General features: G+C 41.0%; 1 protein-coding gene across 3 annotated transcripts; it reads right to left on the minus strand.

The window, feature by feature from the left end:
* Positions 1-209: 209 nt before the first annotated feature.
* On the minus strand, positions 210-22,447 carry si:dkey-9k7.3 (circularly permutated Ras protein 1). Of its 3 annotated transcripts, XM_070548963.1 has the most exons (19): positions 22,371-22,447; positions 19,313-19,364; positions 17,712-17,768; positions 9,820-9,951; positions 9,662-9,748; positions 9,374-9,459; positions 9,098-9,295; positions 7,710-7,754; positions 7,540-7,629; positions 6,607-6,758; positions 6,422-6,503; positions 5,881-6,008; positions 5,725-5,809; positions 5,473-5,579; positions 5,143-5,252; positions 3,864-3,975; positions 3,585-3,725; positions 2,562-2,655; positions 210-477 (listed from the first exon to the last, which is right to left on the minus strand). In XM_070548963.1, exons 2-19 carry the CDS (start codon positions 19,362-19,364, stop codon positions 352-354), a joined length of 1,884 nt encoding a protein of 627 aa, XP_070405064.1. In that variant the 5' UTR covers positions 22,371-22,447; the 3' UTR covers positions 210-351. The 3 variants fall into 3 exon arrangements, with proteins under 3 accessions (XP_070405064.1, XP_070405063.1, XP_015832858.3); XM_070548962.1 differs by lacking the exon at positions 22,371-22,447 and having other exon boundaries at positions 9,374-9,456; positions 19,313-19,588; XM_015977372.3 differs by lacking the exon at positions 22,371-22,447 and having other exon boundaries at positions 19,313-19,588.
* Between the last annotated feature and the right edge of the window lie 116 nt (positions 22,448-22,563).

Genomic DNA, 22,563 nt, shown 5'->3' on the forward strand with positions numbered 1-22,563 from the left:
CAACACATCCAGTCATTCAGCACTTCACACTCACATTCACTCGCTGGTGATGATGAGCTACGTTGTAGCCACAGCTGCCCTGGGGTGCACTGTTCAACTAAACTTTGTATTCAAGGTATGTTTTAACACACACCGGTAGCTGCTCACTTACTGAAAGTCAAAGATGAGCATTTATTGAATTTATTGCAAGTCGATCACAGAGACAGAACTCAGAAAAAAGAGGTTTTATTTGGTGTTCTTGGTGGGAGGTTAGTTACAATCATCTCAATGATACATTTTCTATTTCAAATCTCACTTACACCACAAATCTGAAGCACAAAAGAAAAGAAAAAAAAGATGTGGATCTTCAGCTCACATTTCCCCCAAAGCCTTTTTCTGTCTCAAGTTCTTCTTCTGAACCTTTGCATACTTGTTGCTGATGCTGCTGGCTCTCCTCATGAGGTAGACCACCTCGGCCGCTTCGTCGGACAGAACATGCTGGAAGACAAGGAGATGTGAATGTGAACATTTTCAGTTTTTCAACAGTAAACAGCAACATCACATACTTTTAACTTTTAAGATACAAATGAAAAACTGACCATAAAATACCACAAGGTGGTGCTGTTGATGTCAGAACTTATTAAACCGCAACAACAGATGAACTGTATATGGCATGCCATTGTAACATGTAATCAAACCACACACACACACACACACACACACACACACACACACACACACACACACACACACACACACACACACACACACACACACACACACACACACACACACACACCAGTAATCATCCTCAGGTCAAAATGACATTTTGTAAATCAGAACTCAATCAGAACCTCTAAAATAAAATCAAGTTACTGAAATACTTCAAGGTTAAGACAAAAGTATCAGCTGGACTTGATTATGTACATCAGATATATAATACCAGAATATAATATAATGTGGGCTGCATTGTGGCGCAGTGGTTAGCACTGTTGCCTCGCAGCACGAAGGTTGCAGGTTTGAAACTCGGCTCGGCTGCGGCCTTTCTGCGTGGAGTTGCGTGTTCTCCCCATGCATGCATGGGTTTCCTCCGGGTACTCCGGTTTCCCCCACAGATCACAACATGCCCTATAGGTTATAAATTGCAAGTCGCTTTGGATAAAAGCGTCTGCCAAATACATGAACAAAATATAATATAATATAATATAACATAATAATATAATGGAATATAATATAATAAAATATAATATAATGTAATATAATATAATAAAATATAATATAATGTAATATAATATAATATAATATAATAAAATATAATATAACATAATATAATATAATAAAATATAATGTAATGTAATATAATATAATGTAGTATAATATAATGTAATAAAATATAATATAATGTAATATAATATAATATAATGTAATATAATATAATAAAATATAATGTAATGTAATATAATATAATGTAGTATAATATAATGTAATAAAATATAATATAATGTAATATAATATAATAAAATATACTATAATGTAATATAATATAATAAAACATAATATAATGTAATATAATATAATGTAGTATAATATAATGTAATATAATATAATATAATGTAGTATAATATAATGTAATATAATATAATATAATGTAATATAATGTAAATGGCCTGTATTTGATATAGTGCCTTCTAGAGTCCTGGAACCCCCCAAGGTGCTTTACAACACAATCAGTCATTCACCCATTCACACACACATTCACACACTGGTGGTGATGAGCTATGATGTAGCCACGGCTGCCCTGGGGCGCAATGACAGAGGTGAGGCTGTCGAGCACTGGCGCCACCGGTCCCTCTGACCACCACCAGCAGGCAACGTGGGTTAAGTGTCTTGCCCAAGGACACAACGACAGCGACAGACTGAGCGGGGCTCGAACCTGCAACCTTCCGATTACGGGGCGAGCGCTTAACTCCTGTGCCACCGTCGCCCCAATGTCATATAATATAATATAATGTAATATAATGTAATATAACATAATATAATACAAAATAATATAATGTCATATAATATAATATAATATAATATAATATAATATAATATAATATAATATAATATAATGTAATATAATGTAATATAATATAATATAATATAATATAATATAATATAGTATAATAAATCATAATATTTGATTAGTTTTTTTGTTTTTCTTAAATGCTCACAATTAGATTACAACAGTTTGGATTTTTTAAGGTCTTTGGTACCTAAAATTTAAACAATGACACAAAACAAGACACTTTTAGTATTCTGACAAGTTTGAAATAAATCTTTTCCACATTTTCCCCATGTTCTCAAACATCTGGAGCTGTTTGATCTGGGGTTAAAAAGACATCAACAATTCTTCTAATTATACATTTCTTCCATAACAGGACAGGAAATTTACCCTTAGATGCAAATTTACTGAGGAGAGGGTAAATGTGTTAACGCCTAAATAAAATCAAAGACAATATAATTTCAAACTGTTAGGTTGTTGGAAACTGAAATGGCTTTAATAACTGATTTCTGTAATGAATTAAACACCCACTTACCTGAGAGCCTGTTGTGATGTCATCACAGATGGTCGTCATGGTTTCCATCCAGTTTCCATAGATGTTCTCTTGCTTTTGAATAGGCCTTAGTTTACTGGATCACAGAAAGACACAGACACCAATCAGCACACACACACACACACACACACACACACACACACACACACACACACACACAAGCTTCAAACAGCACAGCTTTTTGTGAATCAGACGATTTGGTATTGCAACAACAGCTGAAGGCTGTTTGTTTGACAGCGAAAGATTGAAGCACAAATAACAATTTGAATAAAGACTGTGAATGATACTGAGATGCAAAAGCTAGAATTTTACTAGCAACAGAAGCACAATCCTTTGGGCATTTTGGGTCGGTGTATCAGAACTATCTAAAGAACATATCTGATGCTTGCTATGGTTCTTCAGCATTCCCCAGAATGATCAAGACAAAGGCTATTCCAGCAGGAACTGTTTACTTTCACTAAGAACAGTCAAACTGGAAATAAACAAAAATAAACTAACTAATTCTTCAAGCAGTGCCAGCAAACCTATGACTCCAGTCTGCAGTCGACCAATGAAAATACACCCAGGCAGCGACGAGAGCACATTGTGAGAGTAGCATTAGCAACATCAGAAAGGGTCAAGGCCAAACGCAGGAAAATGTTGACCTTCCTTTTGGAGTTCGGTTCCGAGTCTAACAAAAGAAGTGTTAACTGTGGCACTTGATCTATTTTCATCATTGTCTTGGGTATCTGTAGGCTATGATGTGTGCATGTTGCGTTGGTGTGTCTTGCTAAAGCAGGATGTCATGCAGTTTGGTACACTGAAATCTAGGTCCTTACAGTGTCCACCTCTCCAGAGTCCTCATAGTGGGACATGAAGCTTTGAGACAGTCGATAAAGCAGAGTGTACCAGACTTTAGACGATGTGTTTGCTAACATTATGGGCCACTCGGTCTTGTGTTTAGAATGAGCTGCATGTGCATGTAAATGTGCAGTAAGCTTAATGAAAAGTTTCAGGGACTTGTACCTGACTTGTTTCAGCAGGTCTTGTTGTGCCTGCAGTTGATTCTGTGCTTCCTGTACTCGACCTTCCATGGTTAAACTGGCACAGAGCTGAGCACAGTGAACATCAAGCACCGCTATGTTGAGTTTTCCCACAAGAATACGACTTTGCCCAGGACAGACAAAAAGAACAGATGGTTAGGGTCAGTGTGAACACAGAGTCAGTAGCTGAGGTTTAACAGGAGCCATAGTGGTGAGACGCTCGCCACTAACACGCCTAGTGTCACCAACAAAATCTCTTCACCTGGTGGTAGTCACAGGTCGCTGTTCAGTGAGGACACGAGTGACTCTTTGCTGATCTCTGGTCTTGAAGTTCAGCTGCAGTTGAAATGGAAGTGTGTTCTTCTGGAGGAAAACTGAAACATTTGTTCAGTAGCGTCTCCAATTAAGACACGTTCACACGAAAAGATAACCTAAACAGTCTTAATGATGGGCCTGATTACCATCACGGTTCTAAAGATTATCTTATCAGGTACTTCTGCCGTGTGTGGTGTGTTAAGAGTGCTCTGTCTGTTCAGAAGGACATCAGCACTGCTCCAGTCAAAACTTAAACGTATTGGGTTGCCTTAACACAATATCACACTGGTGTCATGGTCTGAGTATACGTCTCCCCTCATGTGTCTCCTTATGTTCTCCATCCCTCTCTAGGTTCTCCTTTTGTGTCTCCTAGCGCCCTCATGTGTCCTTGTCTGCATCTTCCTCTCGTGTCTCCTGGTGTTCCCCATTTGCCCCCAGATCTTCAGCCCTTTAGGTTTCCCTCCTCAGGCATCCCCCTCCCAGGTCCTGTGCTCCCTTGGCCCCCTTTTAGTCACGCCCCTGTAGTTTTTCTTTCTGTAGTGTTTTCCTCTAGTTTCAGCTTCCCCCCTTAGAATATTAGTTATGTTTTCTGCCCTTCAGGTCTTTAGTTTTTTTCTCTTAGGTAATTTATCTTTAGTTACAGCTGTTCGTGTTATTAGACTCTTTAGTGTGTTTTTTTCCACAGGTGTTTGTGGTTTTTCTCCCCCCCCCCCCTTAGATTATTAGTTATGTTTCCTGCTCTTTTTGTCTTTAGGTTTTATTCTTAGGTCATGTTTGTTCCCTCACTGATTAGTAATTGAGTTCACCTGGTCTCTCTCTCCTGACACACCTGCAGTTCATCTCCCTCTCATCCTCCCCAGTGTATATAACCCTGTCTGTGTCTCTGTGTATTTGTCGGTCCATTGTTTCTGTCATACTCGTCTCGATTGCTCTCCAGTGTTTCCTGTGCTTCTAGTGTTTCTAGCTTCTAGTGTGTTTTGGATTTCTGACTTAGTCATTTTGGATTTTTGGTTTTTGGCTCCCTGCCTTTTGGATTATCCCTAAAATAAAGGATTTTATTTCATCTTCCACCCCTGCCTCATGTTTTGAAAATTATCCAACACTTTTTTAATCCTGCCGTGTGAACTGGGCCGTAGTCAGCAGGCATTTGTTTTATTGACAAAATAATTTCTGTTTGACTCCAGCGATGAGATCAAGTTCCAAAAAACAGGATATATTAAACTCACCTTCTATAACATCTGGCTTCACGGCGAACTGGAAGGTGATCTCCAGGCCTCTTGTTACGTTTCCTATTTCTCTCACCAGCTTGTTGCTTTCAGTTTCATATGGAAAATACCTGCAAAGGAAACCCACGTTTAAAACCGTGCGTTAAAAACAATTATTAGACAATAAAAAGTAATGGTGGATGACACCAATAAAGTTTAATCATATGAAAATGATTAGATAAATAGAATACACGACCACTTTACCTTCTGGTGGTCAGAATGGTTTGTTTTACTGATGTTATGTAAAGATTCAACGTTCTCGATAAAACATATTTGAGAGTCATCACTCACACTCCATCAGGAGCTAGCAGCGTAGCCTTGACGCTTGTTGCTAGGACATTGTCCACAGAGATGGACTGGATCTCTGTCGCCATGGTACCCAGGCTGACGATGTTCACCTGAGCAGGGAAGGAATGAAACTAAGTTTTATAAATCTGTACAGATGTTCTCCCTGTTTCTATTGAATAATTCATTTCTGTGTCATGTTTATGTTTTTATGCTAATCGACAACAACGAGAAAGCTGAACTCTACATAAATCCTACCCTTCCTCCAGTGGCATCAGCCAGCCTCCCGATGTCCGCCAAGCAACAATCTGTCCCTTTAAAAGTCATCACTGATATTATGACCCTGAAAAAGAATCGCTTAGTCATCATTGTTTGAGTTTTTCATTGATCATAAAGCTGAACGCGTGTCGTCACCCTTTCTCCACGGCCTGCAGAGCCAGCTGCCTGTAGAAGAATGGAGTCTGAGCAGGTGAGGAGGGGTGGGGGGGCTGCTCCAAGTCACCCAGTCCGATGTTGGCTCTGCCATCAGTGCACAACACGACCTACGACACACACAGCCACTGATCGTTAAGTCTGACTGTGTACGGGTTGTGACAAAGGGTCAGCTGGATCTCAACTCTCCACAAACTTTGAGCTGATTATAAAACATAAATGCAGTTATAATAAGGTTATAATACGTTTATAATAAGGTTATAACAGTTAGAAGTTTATTTGGCAGAGATAAATAAGAAGTTGCCTGTCAAACATAACAAACTTATTGACACTGAGTGAAAAAAAACAACTCCAAGCTGCCATCTCAAATCCACTGGTTCTCATTTTGAGGTTTGATTTCCTGCTGGTTGCCTAGCAACTTCACAGTAGCAAAAAGCATTGATTTTGTCATACAAATCTTAGAAAGACAGAACCTAACACATCTATTAAGATGTTGGACTGTTGCTCTAAAGTCCTCTCTCACCTTTGACCCGGGGTACCTGGACGCCATAGCAACAGCGGCTAACGCCGCCGAGCCGAGAGCTGTAGCTCCGTGTTCCATGAGCCTGGAAGGGCCAGATTTCTCTTATTTTAACAAAGTATAAGAGGAACAAAATACTAGGATGACATAAATAAAAGCAGCACAGAGCGCCGCAGGGAAAGCCGTACTCTTTGACTCTCTGGATCAGATGGTGGTGTGTCTCAGCGATGCAGTGAGGGATCCTGTAAGCCGTCGCTTGTTGCCAGATGTGATCGTAGTCCAGCAGCGCCCAGTCCCTGAGGGTCAGAGGAGTACGAGTACCATCACCGTATATCACAACCTGTGCAGCAGGGGAAAGGAAAAGCAATAACAGATTTCATTTTTAATGTTTCAATCAAAAACATGAATTAATATACAAACTTTACTGTTCTGACAGTAGATTTAAATAAAGAGCTGTTGCTCAGAGCATCATAGCTGAGCAGGTTAGCCATCTGACCGGTAGCTACTAGGAATAGGTGTTTTAAGTAACATAGGGCAACAATAAAACCAATTTAAATAAGCTCAATATTAGGGTAATAATAATAATGCACTGTAAAGATGTCTAATGTTGTGTTAAAATTGTTTTTGCATATTTATGAAAGGTTGTTTAGATTGCTTTGTGTTGTTGTTATTTTTCAGTTAAATCCAGCTCTACAACAGGGAGCAAGGACTTTAACATGCTCTACCTCTGACCCACTGGTTAAAAGCTTAACCCAAACTGGTTCCATAGAAAATGCAGCATTACCATTTGTGTGTAATGAATGTGGAAACACCCAAACAATGAAGGAATAATCTCATTTCGTTGTCTGTTTATGATTAAACATGTATTGAAATCTTGATATCTCTGTGAAAAGTTGAAATAGCTGAAAATTGACAGAATAAAACTTTGAATAATACTGTGGACGCTTTTGGCTCTGACACTGGAAACATGTCTACAGTTAGATGAACGCTGGCAGGCTAATAAACCAGCATTTCATTAGTATTTAAACTTCTTCACTCCCTATAATTTGAGCAAGAGGTCACTTCATCATACATCATATGTTTATAAAATAGGTAAAATGACTTTAAAATGATTGCCTTACCTCATCATTAAAGGTGACGAGGGCCACCCTCCTGTGGGGGGTATGCTGCAGCATGGAGGTGAGTGTTTTCTGAAGAGCATCCTGGACACCCTGTAGGAACAGAACAATCATCTAAACATCTCACGAACTTTAGTTCTGGTATTTCCAATCAGAACCGAGCAGCACCTCACCTCTAACCTGGATATGTGGACAGAAGCTCCGCTCTCGGGTGTGACCTGAAGAGATAAAACACATGAAACTGGGACCTTGTTGTGGTGCGGGGACAACTACATAGAGACATGTGGCCAGGAAAGAGCTTTAGCTATAATTTATAGTGATTAGAACAAAAATAAAATTTCAGTTTGTGGAATTTCGTATTGCAAACATGTTACATAACTTGTAATGTTTTAATTAGTCTAACTGTTCAAGGCAAAAGCCTGCTCTAACCGAACGAAGTATTAAACAGCTAAAGAATGTGATTGTATCAGTCGTTTTAGATTAAACCTTTATCATGGCTTTCAGATTTGTAGCTTAGCTTTAACCGACGGTTTCTCATGCACGCCTGGCTCACTGTGTTATTATCTGATATAAAGCCTCAACAGCAGATTTTATCACCTATTCTGAGACATTTTGTCCAGACTTAAAAAATGCAAATCTTAAAATTGTCCCTGAACATGGTTTTGTGTTTACAATTGGAAACTGTTCTTTGATCCTTTACATAACAATTTAAATTTTGTTGGGGCTCAAAATGGCTCAGGAGCCCTGAAACACAATCCTATTATAAATCCCTTAAATGGAACGAATCAGGAAGTGAGTGTCCTGCCTGCCGATGTTGGGAGGACACTTTTAAAGCCTAAATATTCCCAGTACATGCTGGAATGTTTCACGTGTGCTCTAAATTTCCTATTGATGTTTTCTCTTGTTCAACAAGAACATTTGCAGTTGCTCAGGCTAGCATTAGCCATAGCCCGAGCTAACATTAGAAGTTACTCGGGGTAACTTTAGCAGTAGATAGCATTAGCAGTGGTTCAAGTTAGCATTAGGAGTAGCTCGAGCAATCATTAGCTGTGGCTCTGCATTAACAGTTGCTTGAGCTAGTATAAGCAGTGGCTGGGGCAAGCTAGCAAAAGGCTAATTTGTTCTGTGGTTAGCATTACCAGGATCAACATTTACATTGAAGTGGGTTGGGATGTATTAAAGTAGTGTAATGTGTGTCTAAGCTTATGACATGTATCATAGCCTTTCCAAGAACAAACTGTTTGGCTTTTACAACATTACTTATTAGGAAAGCATGTTGGGGACGTTTTGGTGTGCTACATTTGACACCCCAAGCTGCTTTTAGTCAACAACAAGGTAAATATGGCTTTAAATTATAGGCAAGGCAGCTTTAATTACACAGCACATTTCATACTCTGAATAAATGAAATTTTCTACTGTGCATTTAATTTAGTTATAGGTTGTTGCTTTTAAAGTTTTCGTTCGGTTTATGAAAGTTAAGCAGCAGCTAATGAATGAAAAGCGCTAGACAAGGTCAAACTGCAAGTGCAGGCTCAATCTCAGTTCACTCCTGCCCACTCACTTCCGTTGTGACACACATGCTACCAGAAATGTCCACACAGAAGACGACCAGCGTGTCCTCCAAGTTCTGGTAATCGTTGTCGCTTAATTTTGGCAAGTAAAGGTCGTCGCTGTACACGCCTGCACGCTGACCAATGCACAGTCTGGAGACGCCTTCATCTACACCTGTTTTGCATCCACAGAACTCACAAACCCACACCTGCAAAAGACGAGGGTGTTTTGGAAAAGTGAACATTCATTTCACTGGTACAAAACTACAGAAGCTGTCTCCACTTACTTTTTCATGTACAGAACTCAGACATGACAACGCTGCACTACATTTCTCACAAATCACTGGGCTCTGGAAGTTCGGTAGACCTTCTTCTAAAGCAAGACAACCAGAAATCAGGTAAACCAAAGAAAGGCAGGTGTGTGTGTGCGTGTGTGTGTGTGTGTGTGTGTGTGTGTGTATGTGCGTGTGTGTGTGTGTGTGTGTGTGTGTGTGTGTGTGTGTGTGTGTGTGTGTGTGTGTGTGTGTGTGTGTGCGCGTGCGTGTGTGTGTGTGTGTTTGTGTGTGTGTTCTAACCTTGGCTGATGTCAACTAGTTTCCCAACATCGAGGGAGACAACATTAACGTTGACATTAGAGCGAATTACGTCTCCTAATAAGTCAACTGATGAGACAAAAAGGGGGTTAAAAAAGTCCATCTCTGTCTGAGAGGTCAAAGGTCAAAGAAACACTCACGTCTGGGAGGAACAGGCGGTGAGAGTGAGAGAGGGGCGTGTGAAGGCTGAGTGGAATGAATGAGATCAAGGGGAAGAGAAGAAGGTCGAGGTTTTCTCAGATGGCGAGGAGGCAGCGGCGGAGGGAGTTGACCTGAAGAAAGCAAACACAAGAAAGGAAAAATGCCATGATGAAAAATTCGTAAAAGATCTATTAAAATCTGCACGTGCTGTGGTACTTTTAGAAAATGCCAGCACCACCCTGACACAGGAGCGGCACTAGAAGTGTATTCTTCACACAACAAAAAGACTGATTATCTTATTTACTGTCATGTATTGGTTTGAACTGAATGGTTGTGCCTTTAGTTCATTCTCATCAAACCAGACTCCACGGAGCTGATCAGCTCGTATGGAGACCACAAAGTCTTGGTGGTGAAGTTGGAGCCTATGTAGATCTGGTGACTAGGAGTAGGACTAGAAGTGTCTAGAAGTTTTGGTTTTTTACTTCCTCTTGATTTACATTTTAGGGAGACATCTCTTTGCTTTTGAATTCAAATAAAGGGTTTTAGTTAGAATGTTGATTTGAAACAGATATGGATGGATCAACCATACAGCGTTCAACACTGCCTACACGTGTGTGTCACCCTAACCCTAAACTAGGCTTTCAGGTGATGAGCGACAGCTTCTCTAGTCACATCAGTTACATGACCTGGAACCCAAACGTGTCAACCCTCTGGGGGCAGGCGTTGCAGATTTGCAACAGTTAAAACCTACCTACCTGGTTACTCCACGTACGTATTTCATGTGTTATGACCCCGGTCATAAGGAATGTTATTTCTTTTATTTTTATACTCTTTGCATTTCTAGTGTTGTTTTCAGTGTGCAGGTGCCCTCCTAGGATTGGTGGATGATGGCCAGGGGACGTTTTGACTGGAAGATCAGCTGGGACAAAGCTGTTAAAAGGAGCCTGATGAGATGCAGCTGTGTTCTTCATCCTCCACTCATTCCAATCAGCCACCATTTTGATGCTCTGTGTTTGTGTGATGCCCTTGTGCCTTTTGTGACTAGTACCTGCCGTTCGAGGATTCTGTAGGGGTGAACCGCCTTTTTTTCTTTGCATTCCTGTTTTCTCCTGTTTTGGATAGTCAGGGAGGTAAGTTTGGTTGTCATTTATTTCCTTTAAGTTTGTAGGTCAGTTGTCATCCTGAAGTTAGAGGTGTTTTGTTTATTGTTTTGGGCATTGGTTCACCCTGAGTTATTAATCCTCCCTCGTCCTTAGTTCATCACTTTGATTTTGTGGATAAGTTATATTATTGTAATAAATTATTGAACTTGGAATTCTGGTGTGGTGGTTTGGAATTGGTGGAAGATGGAACCATTTTGATGTTACAGCCTGGCCCTCCTAGACGGGTTGTAACATTAATTGGGGGCTCGTCCTTTTTTTTTTTTCTGGCGTTTTGGTTGCCGTTTTGTGTCTGGTTGGTGGTTTTGTTTTGTGTGGGGGGGGAAGTGTGTGTGTGTGTTTCTGTGCTTATGGATTTTTCCATTGATCATTTTGTGGAGTCTCCTTCTTGGGCCCAGTTGGACAGTTGCACCAAGGCCGACCTGCTCATTGTTGCCAGTTATTATGATGTTGAGGTGCCATACGATGCTCGCAAGGTGGACATAAAGGCAGCGTTGTGTGACCGGCTGGTGGAGAGGGGCTTGTTGGCCGACAGGAACGTGGAGGAGGCTGCTGCGCCTGGAAAGGGTGTGGCCGCGGCAAAGACTGGTGGACCTGCTAAAGTGCCTGCAGTGGCTGCCCCGGTGCGGGCTGAGGCACCTGCTGTGCCTGCCATGGCTGACGAACCCAGAACGATTCATGGGTCATCCTCTGAGGATCTGCATATCACTCTCCGCATCAAGGAGGCTGAGATCCGACAAAAGGAGCTGGATGTTCGAAGCAGGGAGCTGGAGGTACACGCGATGCATCTTCGACTCAAAGCCTTGGAGATGGAAGAAAAGAAGGGTCTGCCAGCAACCAACGCCACGTTTCCCAGCCGTGATGCCGCTTCTGCTTCTGGGTTTGACATCAGCAAACACATTGCTTTAGTTCCTCCCTTTCGTGAAACTGAGGTGGATTCCTACTTCAGTGCTTTTGAACGTATAGCTGCTGCTTTACGTTGGCCTAGCGAGTTCTGGTCCCTGTTACTTCAGTGTAAACTTGTGGGTAAAGCGCAGGAGGTTTGTTCCAGCTTGTCTATTGAACAAAGTTTGGATTATGAAATTCTGAAAAAGACTGTTTTACAAGCATATGAGCTAGTCCCTGAAGCGTATCGACAGAAATTTAGAAAACTCAGCAAAACCACTCACCAGACATATGTCGAGTTTGCGCGTGAAAAGGGTGTTCTGTTTGACAAGTGGTGTCAATCATGTAAAGTTAAAACTATGGAGGAAATGAGAACATTAGTTTTATTGGAAGAGTTTAAGAAATGCTTGCCTGAACGTGTTGTAGTCTATTTAAATGAACAGAAAGTATCCACATTAACAAATGCTGCTCTTTTGGCTGACGAATTCGTACTAACTCACAAAACTGTGTTTTCTTCGCAGAATTCGTTTCGGGACAATTTTCAGGAACGGAAAATAAAATCACCCAAACCACTGAATAGAAACAGGCCTGTTGCTGCCTCATCTGACAGACGGGAATGTTTTTATTGCCGCGAGCCGGGCCACCTGATTGCGGTGTGTCCCGTTCTTAAACAGAAGGAAGAAAGACGAGAAAAGTCACCTGACGGTGTCGGGTTAATTAAGCCCGTTCCTCAGCCTAGTGAGTATTCCGCCCAGCAACAAAGCGAGTCTGTGATTGATCCCAAATTTGGGCCGTTTGTTTCAAAAGGATATGTTTCGTTAATGGGTGATAGACAAGATTCGGTGCCAATCACCATACTGAGAGATACAGGTGCGTGCCACTCCTTTTTGTTGGATTCAGTGTTGCCCCTGTCTGAACATTCATCCTGTGGCTCTGACATCCTGGTGTGGGGGATTAAAATGAGTGTAATCAGGGCTCCTTTGCATATGGTGCACCTGTCGTCGCCGCTGGTGTCGGGACATGTTAAAGTCGCTGTGCGTCCACGGCTACCATTCGAAGGGATTTCTCTCATACTGGGGAATGATTGGTGGGAAGGTTTTTCCTCCACCAGAAGTCGTCGATGCACCGTTTTCGTCCGCGTTTGTTGAACCGGATTCCCCCTTTTCTGAGGTTTTTTCTGCATGTGCAGTTACCCGTGCTCAGGCACGTAAAATGGATGATGTGATAAATTTGTCTGATTCTTTTATGGCTTCTTCTGCTGATGAGTCTGTGACTTCTTCTGTTGATGTTAACGTGAGTGATACAAGTCGGGCGCAAAAAGATAAAAACAATGAAGTCTCAGACATGATTCCTGCTGAAATGAGCATGAGTTTGAATATAAATAGAGAGACATTGGTCCAGTCACAACAAAATGATCCTTCGTTGACAAACTGTTTTTCTTCTGTTACAGAAAAGAAAGTGCCTGACAGCCAAGTGTCTTATTTTGTTAGAGATGGAGTACTACTAAGATCATGGTCCCCAGATGCAAGTGATTTGCAACAAATAGAACAGGTGGTTGTACCGGTGGAATATAGACCACAAATCCTGGATTTAGCACATAATGCTATTCCAGCTGGACACCTTGGAGTGAAAAAAACTTACTATCGGGTCTTGCGTAATTTCTTTTGGCCCGGTCTTAAGTCAGATGTGGTAAAACACTGCCGGTCATGTCACACCTGCCAAACAGTGGGAAAACCGAATAAACCTATCCCTCCAGCACCTCTGCATCCTATTCCAGTGCTCTGTGAACCATTCGAAAGGATAATATTAGACTGTGTGGGCCCATTGCCAAAATCCAAGTCGGGTCATCAATATGTTTTGACTGTGATGTGTGCTGCTACGCGTTTTCCTGAGGCCTTTCCCTTACGAACCTTGAAGGCTAAACCGGTAATAAAAGCCCTAACAACCTTCTTTTCGACCTATGGCTTACCAAAGGTTGTGCAAACTGACCAAGGGTCTAACTTTATGTCAAAGGTGTTTGCTCAAGTTTTAAAGGTATTACAGATCCAACATCAGACATCCAGTCCCTACCATCCTGAATCCCAAGGCGCACTGGAACGTTTTCATCAAACTTTAAAAAGTATGTTGCGCAAATATTGTCTTGACTCAGGAAAATGTTGGGATGAAGGTCTTCCTTTGTTGTTTGCTATCCGTGAAACCGTTCAAGAGTCCCTAGGTTTCAGTCCAGCTGACCTGGTTTTTGGTCATACCGTGCGAGGCCCCCTCCGGTTGTTGAAGGAAAAATGGCTAGAGTCTCCTCCCACTGAGACAAACGTGCTAGATTATGTGTGTAAGTTCCGTGAACGTCTTTTTTCTGCATGTCAGGCGGCCCAAGACAATCTAGCAAATTCGCAGTCTAAAATGAAAGCACGTTATGATAAAAAAACGTTGCTTCGTAGTTTTGCCCCAGGTGACAAAGTGTTAGTTTTGCTCCCCTTAAGTGGATCTTGTTTGCAGGCGCGATTTTCTGGTCCATATGTGGTGGACAGAAAACTAAATGACACTGGTTATGTGATAAAAACCCCTGATCGTAGAAAGAAATTGCGCGTTTGTCACGTTAATATGCTAAAACGCTATGTAACCCAAGACGATAGTACTGCTGTGAGTCCTACCACTCCAGTATCTGTGTGTGCTTCTGCTTCTTACCTTCTTTCAGAAGATGGTCTAACGGACAAGAATGGATGTGTTCCGATGGCTCGGTTGGGTAACTCTGCGGTTTTGAAGGATTTAGACTCCTTCTTGGCTCACTTATCGCAACCTCAACGTGCTGATATTGTTGCTCTAATCGAAGCAAACCTGTTGATCTTTTCTGATCATCATAGCCAGACCTCTGTTTTGCCACATGACATCATCTTGCAAAATGAAAAGCCGATAAAACAACATGCTTATAGAGTTAACCCTGTAAAGCGTAGATTGATGCAACAAGAGGTGGACTATCTGATTGAACATGGACTTGCAGAGTCCAGCACCAGTGCATGGAGCTCACCTTGTGTATTGGTTCCTAAACCGGATGGAACTTTCCGATTTTGCACAGACTATCGAAAGGTAAACGCAGTCACAAAACCTGACTGTTTTCCACTTCCTCGAATGGAAGACTGTATCGACCGTGTAGGTCCTGCAAAGTTTGTTACCAAGCTAGACTTATTGAAAGGGTATTGGCAAGTCCCTATGACACCCCGCGCTTCTGAAATCGCCTCCTTTGTAACTCCTGACCATTTCCTTCAGTACAAAGTTATGCCTTTTGGATTACGGAATGCACCAGCTACATTTCAGCGCCTGATGCAAAAAGTGTTGACCGGAATAGAACACTGTGAAGCATATTTAGATGATGTAGTGATTTATTCTACTACGTGGTCGGAACATCTGAAAACTCTGTCTGAAGTATTTCTCCGCTTCCGAGATGCTTCCCTCACCATAAATCTTGCCAAATGTGATTTTGGTAAAGCTACAATCACCTACCTGGGTAAACATGTCGGACAAGGTCATGTTCGCCCGATAGCTGCAAAGATCCAGGCGATCATTGATTTTCCAGCCCCACAGACCAGGCGAGAGCTGCGTAGATTCCTGGGTATGTGTGGATTTTATCGTGGATTTTGTAAAAACTTTTCTGAAGTAGTCAGCCCATTAACAGATCTACTTAGTCCCTCAAGATCATTTGTTTGGTCCTCTAGCTGTCAAACAGCGTTTGAGTCTGCTAAAGCTTTGCTGTGTAGCGCACCAGTGTTGGCTGCGCCAAACTTTGAGCATCCTTTTAAGCTAGAGGTGGATGCCAGTAAGTGTGGAGTCGGTGCTGTTCTTCTGCAGACGGATAGTTACGGAGTGGACCATCCAATCTGCTATTATTCAAGAAAGTTTAACAAGCACCAAGCACATTATAGCACTATTGAAAAGGAAGCTCTTGCTTTATTGTTGTCGTTGCAACATTTCGAAGTGTACGTCGGCTCTAGTGTGGATCCAGTATGGGTGTACACAGATCACAACCCATTGGTGTTTCTGAAACAGATGCAAAACTCTAACCAGCGTCTGATGCGATGGTCCTTGTTGCTACAGGATTTCAACCTGCAGATCCTATACAAGAGGGGTAAGGACAACATAATAGCTGATGCATTGTCAAGAGCTGTGTAGGCATTTTATTTTATGAAACCATCAATGTTTGTTTCATTCTTAGTTGTGGGGGTGTTATGACCCCGGTCATAAGGAATGTTATTTCTTTTATTTTTATACTCTTTGCATTTCTAGTGTTGTTTTCAGTGTGCAGGTGCCCTCCTAGGATTGGTGGATGATGGCCAGGGGACGTTTTGACTGGAAGATCAGCTGGGACAAAGCTGTTAAAAGGAGCCTGATGAGATGCAGCTGTGTTCTTCATCCTCCACTCATTCCAATCAGCCACCATTTTGATGCTCTGTGTTTGTGTGATGCCCTTGTGCCTTTTGTGACTAGTACCTGCCGTTCGAGGATTCTGTAGGGGTGAACCGCCTTTTTTTCTTTGCATTCCTGTTTTCTCCTGTTTTGGATAGTCAGGGAGGTAAGTTTGGTTGTCATTTATTTCCTTTAAGTTTGTAGGTCAGTTGTCATCCTGAAGTTAGAGGTGTTTTGTTTATTGTTTTGGGCATTGGTTCACCCTGAGTTATTAATCCTCCCTCGTCCTTAGTTCATCACCTTGATTTTGTGGATAAGTTATATTATTGTAATAAATTATTGTACTTGGAATTCTGGTGTGGTGGTTTGGAATTGGTGGAAGATGGAACCATTTTGATGTTACAGCCTGGCCCTCCTAGACGGGTTGTAACACATGAGCATTTTTTAACTCGGAAGTACCCCTGAAGGACTTAGTTGTTCGTCCTTTTATCAAAATGTATTGAGAGGGTTAAAAAGCATCTTCTAAACCACGGCTGGTCACATCAGTCAGACTTTCCCACAGACTGATTACAAAGAAGTTGGATAAAGTTCAGGACTGATAATAAAATACAAGTCGGAGTTATTTGCGAGGGTTGCAGAAAAAGCTAAAGAACATCAGACAAAGGTAAAGTTTGTAAAGAACAAACTAAAAGACTTACAGAGGAACATTCATTAGTACAGAGAAGGCTAGTGCAAACAAACTATTTTTCTTTCTCTCTTTCTTTCATGAGCGAACACTTTAAGAACAAAGGTAACAAAAAAGAACATTTTTAGTTCCATATCAGCAATAATCACATTTCCATTCTGTATAAATTTGTCTTGAATAATTAAACTCAACCAACAGCGTGGGCTTTCCCCATTTTCAGCTGCTACCTGCACATCTACATTGTCTCCCTCGCTCTTGCTTCTGCTAGCCTGCCCACACACACACACACACGCACACACACATGCACACACAATTCAATTCAATTAACCTTTTATTGTCATTGCAATTAATACAACAAAATTTTCTATGCTCTGTGGATGAGAAATGAATAAATAAACAAATAAATAAATACTGAAAATGCTTTAAAAGGGAATGATAAAATTCCTCTAGTTCCTCACTCAAGCTATTAAAATGAATAAAAACAGTCAAAAATGGATAAAAAGTTCACACACGCATGCATGCACACACACACACACACATACACACACACACACACACGCATGCACGCACACACAGACCGTCACCTCTTCAATAGACTTTCCTGTTATTTCACTGCTATACTCTTGAGATTATATTAACATTTGTGACAAAAACAATCATTCAGAAACTGTGTGTGTGTGTGTGTGTGTGTGTGTGTGTGTGTGTGTGTGTGTGTGTGTGTGTGTGTGAGAGAGAGAGAGATAGAGCGAGAGAGAGAGAGTACCTTTCTGCTGTTTTACACCCACTATGTTCTCATATTCAGGCCTGGAGACAGATCCACCTGTGGTTTGAGCAAAAATGCGTTTTACAAATCCAGTTGAAGCAGCAGAAATGAAAACATATTAATTAAGAAGAAGCTGTAAGAGGTCATTTTAGTTTATTTTCTTGTCAGTGAAATGTTTCAAGGCATTTTAAGTCAGACCTAAAGTGTCTTAGCCTGGCAAGCCAGACTAAATTGAATGAATAAACTTTGTAAAGCAAGAATTTGTTCTAGTTCACTAGATTTAGTGAAAATTAATCTTCTGGGAGCTGAAATGTGGCGATGATAAACTGCTTAATGTCTTCTTCTGGCTCTTGGAGAGTTCAGACGCTTTTTTCCTCCTCTCCTCCCTATCTTATCCCAAGGCTCTTTGTCTGTCTTTGGGTGTACGGCGCTTCTGCATTTTTTCTGGAAACTGGAAATAATTAAAATGGACCTGGTCAGTTGGTCTCTCAACATGATTGACAAAATTTTTTCAATGATGAGAACGGGAGAAGGGGCTCCCAGATGCCCCTCTGGGACAGAGTCAGCTGGGTATATCATGGACTCCTGGAAACAGTGGAACCTGATCTGCCTCTCTCAACTGTCTGTAGAGGATTCTGAAGACGTCTGGATATTCATGGTGTTGGTGTCAGGTTTCCTGCTTTTTGGCCTGAGCAGTTACCTGGCTTACTGGAAAATTAATGCGCTGGCGAGGAATATTGGCTCAATCCCGGAGCCCAGAGATGGATTACACCACGCTGTGAACGCACAAACTCATATAATTGTCGAGATGAGTCGTAAGCTTGGAACTTTGATTGAGATTCAGACTCTGGCACAGAAGGTCGATGTCATCAAGGATAGAGCTGATGGATCAGCACGGATTGGGATAGATTAATTTACGCCATTATTGGATTCAGAGGGATTGGAGATCAACAGAACTTTAAGACAGAGAGGAAATTATCTCTGTCTGGCCCCAAAACAAGTTCTTATCTGAATCTGGTGCCCTTGAGCTTGTGAGGCTGAAGTGATTACTCCCCCTCAGAAGAAATGTGGAATGCTGCCATCGCCATGGTAACTCTGTCTCCCTATCCCAGCCTGGGCGGGACTGCGACTGGTGAAGGCCCTTGAATCGTTTCCAGGAGTCACTGTGCTCTCTAACCCAAATACCTTCTTCCGCTGTCCAAGCAGAGGTGACAAGCGCTGCTTATCGCAGCTGCATGCACTGAAGTGAGGAGAGTCCCCAACCCTACCTCCCCACCTAGTGGACACTTATGTTGTGTAATGTCAGAAGTCTGTGAGCATTTCTGTCTGAGGTGTTTTTTTGCATAGCAAAGCTGCCCTTCTGTGGAGGGTAACTCTTGCGCGACTCGGGCTGCGAATGACCACAGTCACCAATTCTTGTCATGTGTCTATGCCTATGTATGTATGTCTGATCTCAGAATTGTGTGTACTGAAACTCTAATTTCACTCTGGGATTAATAAAGTATCTTTGAATTTGAATTTGAATTAGAAACCATCTAGTCATGAAGACATTGTGTTTACAGTGTGTTGTGGTTTTAGCGGCTGGACTTGATCACACTCACCTGCTCCATCTGATCTCCAGTTACAGACAACATGGCTGCAGGCAAACTGCATCTGAAACACATGAAGGCTTCGGCTTTTGTTCCAGTTTAACAGAGATGACTCTAGTTTCCTGCTAACATGGGAGGCTGTCATGTTTGGGTTTCAGCACAGCAACATAAAAATGTCAGATCAGCATCCTGGCATTGCCGTTATGTCGTCACCATGACAACTAGGGCCTGCAGTTGGGTTGTTTTTCTAGTTAACAGGTGTGTGAATAAAACCATGAAAGCAGACGTTTCCCCATTTCCTGTGAACAACTGTGAGAGTAAACAACATGATGGCTAGGATCATCATGGGTCGTAGTGTGTATGGGGCCGGATACTGACTAATGTCTGGGTTTCAGGGGTTTAAAACTGCTTTGGGATTCCCTAACCACAAAGTAAACACAGTGACCACACCAGTGACTACCAGCTGCACCAGTCAGCTGCTCATGCACGAGATGGAAAGACCAAACTCGAAACTCACCTCTCTGCAGACGACACTCTTTAATCTTACCACTGATTGGCTGCACTTGGTTTATATTTATTGTATTTTTTTACAAAGTGAATGATTTTTATGCAGGAAGGAGCCTTAGATCAAGCATGCCCAAAATGCTGGAGCCATTAGCGTCCCTCGGAGAGTTTGTGAGGCCTCCGTTGCTTTTCTAGAATGCTGAATTTTGTCTCTGCAGCAGTTCTTTGTTGTGGGTTTGTACTTGCTAAAGATTACTGATTAGATGTACTCTCACAGGAAAACCTTTAGGGGTGCACAAGCTTCAAATACATTGTCCTAAGCTGTGGGTACTGTTTGGATCCTTTTCATTGTTTGAGCTCAACAGTGTAACCTCTGCTGGTCCTACATCTAAATTACTTGTACACAAATATACCTCTGCCCTGCTAAATGTGTCAGTATGCATGTACACAATTAATAAACAAAATGAACAATTGTTTTTCATTGCTTGTTTCTTTCAAGATTACCAGAATTTACAGTTTGTTTGTTTTTTGCCCACAGACATACAGTTACCTGACATAGTACATTGAGATATAGAATAATTAGTACATATGTCTACTTTTTACAACTTAGAAACATAAATGTACCTTAAAGTCTCCAATCTACACTAGAGAGTACAGGCCCAAACTGTTTCTTACTCCATTACTTCTTCCTGTAGTGGTAACACATACCCTTTGCTGCTCCTAAAGAAAAGCATCCAGCGCTTTTATATCATTTTCATTTTTACATTAAAACCGGAGGAAGTTGCTGATGAAAATATTCAGAAAATCTGACCTGAAAACCCATATCTTCTTTATCTTTAAGGAATCAGAAGAATCGGAATCACAATCGTTACCATGTCAGTTGCACTCATGAGGATTTGTCTTTGGTGTTTGGTGCAGGGGACGATTAACACGTGAAACTCGTAAAATCATAGAATCATCTGAATGCTTGCACCTGCTGTGAGAACGATGATGTGCAAGCTATCAGCAGACAAGCATTAGCCAAGGAACAGTTCGCTTAGAATACGATACTAAACCAGGAACTCTAATCAAAATAATGAATTAATTTATCATTAACAAACTAATGCTAAATTAGCCCAACAAACTCTCAAAATGTGCAACATAATTCAGCTCAACTCACTTATTTGGACAAGAACAATCTTTCCATCTAAAAAAATCCTAGTATCTCATTTAGACAAGGACGCCTGTAGCTGTAGGTAACAACGCACTGAGAACGGTTAATTTAATCTTTTTATTGAGGAAAACAAAATCCACTCAGTGATTTTCAAACATGAAATGTAAATTGTACCTGGGTGTTAGCTAAACATGCTAGCTAGCTACATTGAGCTAACTTGATGTTGGTTTTTACGTAGAGTTAATGGTAACAATTTATAACGTTTATTAACGTTCCTAGTGCATTGTTAATGTCAAGTTTGTGAAGTTATTGTTAGAGCCCAAATGCAGGCACAGGCTGCCGGTAAGAAAAACTGATTTATTAGAATAATGGCAGGTGACATGACGGGAAGACAAGATCTGACAGGCCAGCACAAACAGAGGGTTTCAATACATGAGGATAGTCAGGGAAACGTGAATAAGGTAATGAAAGGCGAGTGAGTTCAATCAAGGAAGACGAGACACAGGAGGCTACAGGAGCTCAACAAGCAGTAATAAACTATTAAATAAACTATTAACTGCTTAACCTCATTATGCATTACCAAGCAGACACCTCCCCTGACCTTAGGACATTCAATAGTGTACAGTAACAGTAACATTAATAAATGTACCCTTTGTTTATTTATGCTTAATAATGCACTAAGTAACATTAATAAAGGGACCCTTATTGTAAATTGTTACCCTGAATTTAAGTAGATAATTTCTATAATTTGTTTAAACACCTTCAGACCAAATAGCTGAGTAAAGCCAGCTCAGCGTTTGCTCACAAACAAGCGTTGTTCCGGTAAAATGTCTGATTTGATCAGAAATGCTGAGACTGGTGTTCAGATGTTTAATATCCTGTATGTGGCAGTTTCTTCATCTGCTGACATGACTATTAACCCAGCGCTGTTAGGTTAATATATTCCTGCAACACTAAACTGTTTACTTAGCACGTGCTTGTTATTTAAACTTTTTAAACATGTTTCACAAATTAAATTATTTGCTGTTATAAGTCTATCAACTAATGTTTGGATTGCATGTTATTACATCCATTTTCATTTCCCAAAAGTCCAATTTTAGCTGTTAATAGAAAGACCATTTTTCCCTATTTCATTCAAACACCAACATCAATAAATGGACCATATTGCTTTTTGTAGCAGTAGCAACCATGCATAAGGTAATTACACTGATTATGCATGATTCAATTTGAGATGATTTTTTAAACTACAGTTGTAAATGCTGCAAATTTTTTAAACTAATTTATAAACACATAATTTCTGCAGTAACAAATATATTAGTGCAAAAACAACTTCTTTGGTTTATTTTGATGTTTCCAGTGGGTTCTGGGTTCTTATTACAACACATCACACAATACAACACAAGAGGCAATTACCTTTGTCGTGTCTTTGTGCAGCAGAGTTGATCATACTGAAAGCAGATGACTGTTACACGGCAGGTTGTGTGTGTGTGTGGGAGTGTTGAAAGCATGCAAGAAACACTGAGTGTCAGGAAGTAGATGTAGGGCTGGAGGCTGAGAAACACACCAAGAAATGAAAGTTAAAAGGAAGAAAAGAGGTAACAGGGAA

The sequence above is a fragment of the Nothobranchius furzeri genome, chromosome 2 (assembly GCF_043380555.1).
Source record: "Nothobranchius furzeri strain GRZ-AD chromosome 2, NfurGRZ-RIMD1, whole genome shotgun sequence".
Lineage (NCBI taxonomy): Eukaryota > Metazoa > Chordata > Actinopteri > Cyprinodontiformes > Nothobranchiidae > Nothobranchius > Nothobranchius furzeri.

Coding starts and splice junctions, on each gene's coding strand:
- si:dkey-9k7.3 (XM_015977372.3), bottom strand. CDS start 19,445: ATGACAGCCTCCCATGTTAGCAGGAAACTAGAGTCATCTCTGTTAAAC. Junction 7,630..7,709: donor TCCACATATCCAGGTTAGAG/GTGAGGTGCTGC, acceptor CTGTTCCTACAG/GGTGTCCAGGATGCTCTTCA. Junction 6,759..7,539: donor TCGTCACCTTTAATGATGAG/GTAAGGCAATCA, acceptor CCTGCTGCACAG/GTTGTGATATACGGTGATGG.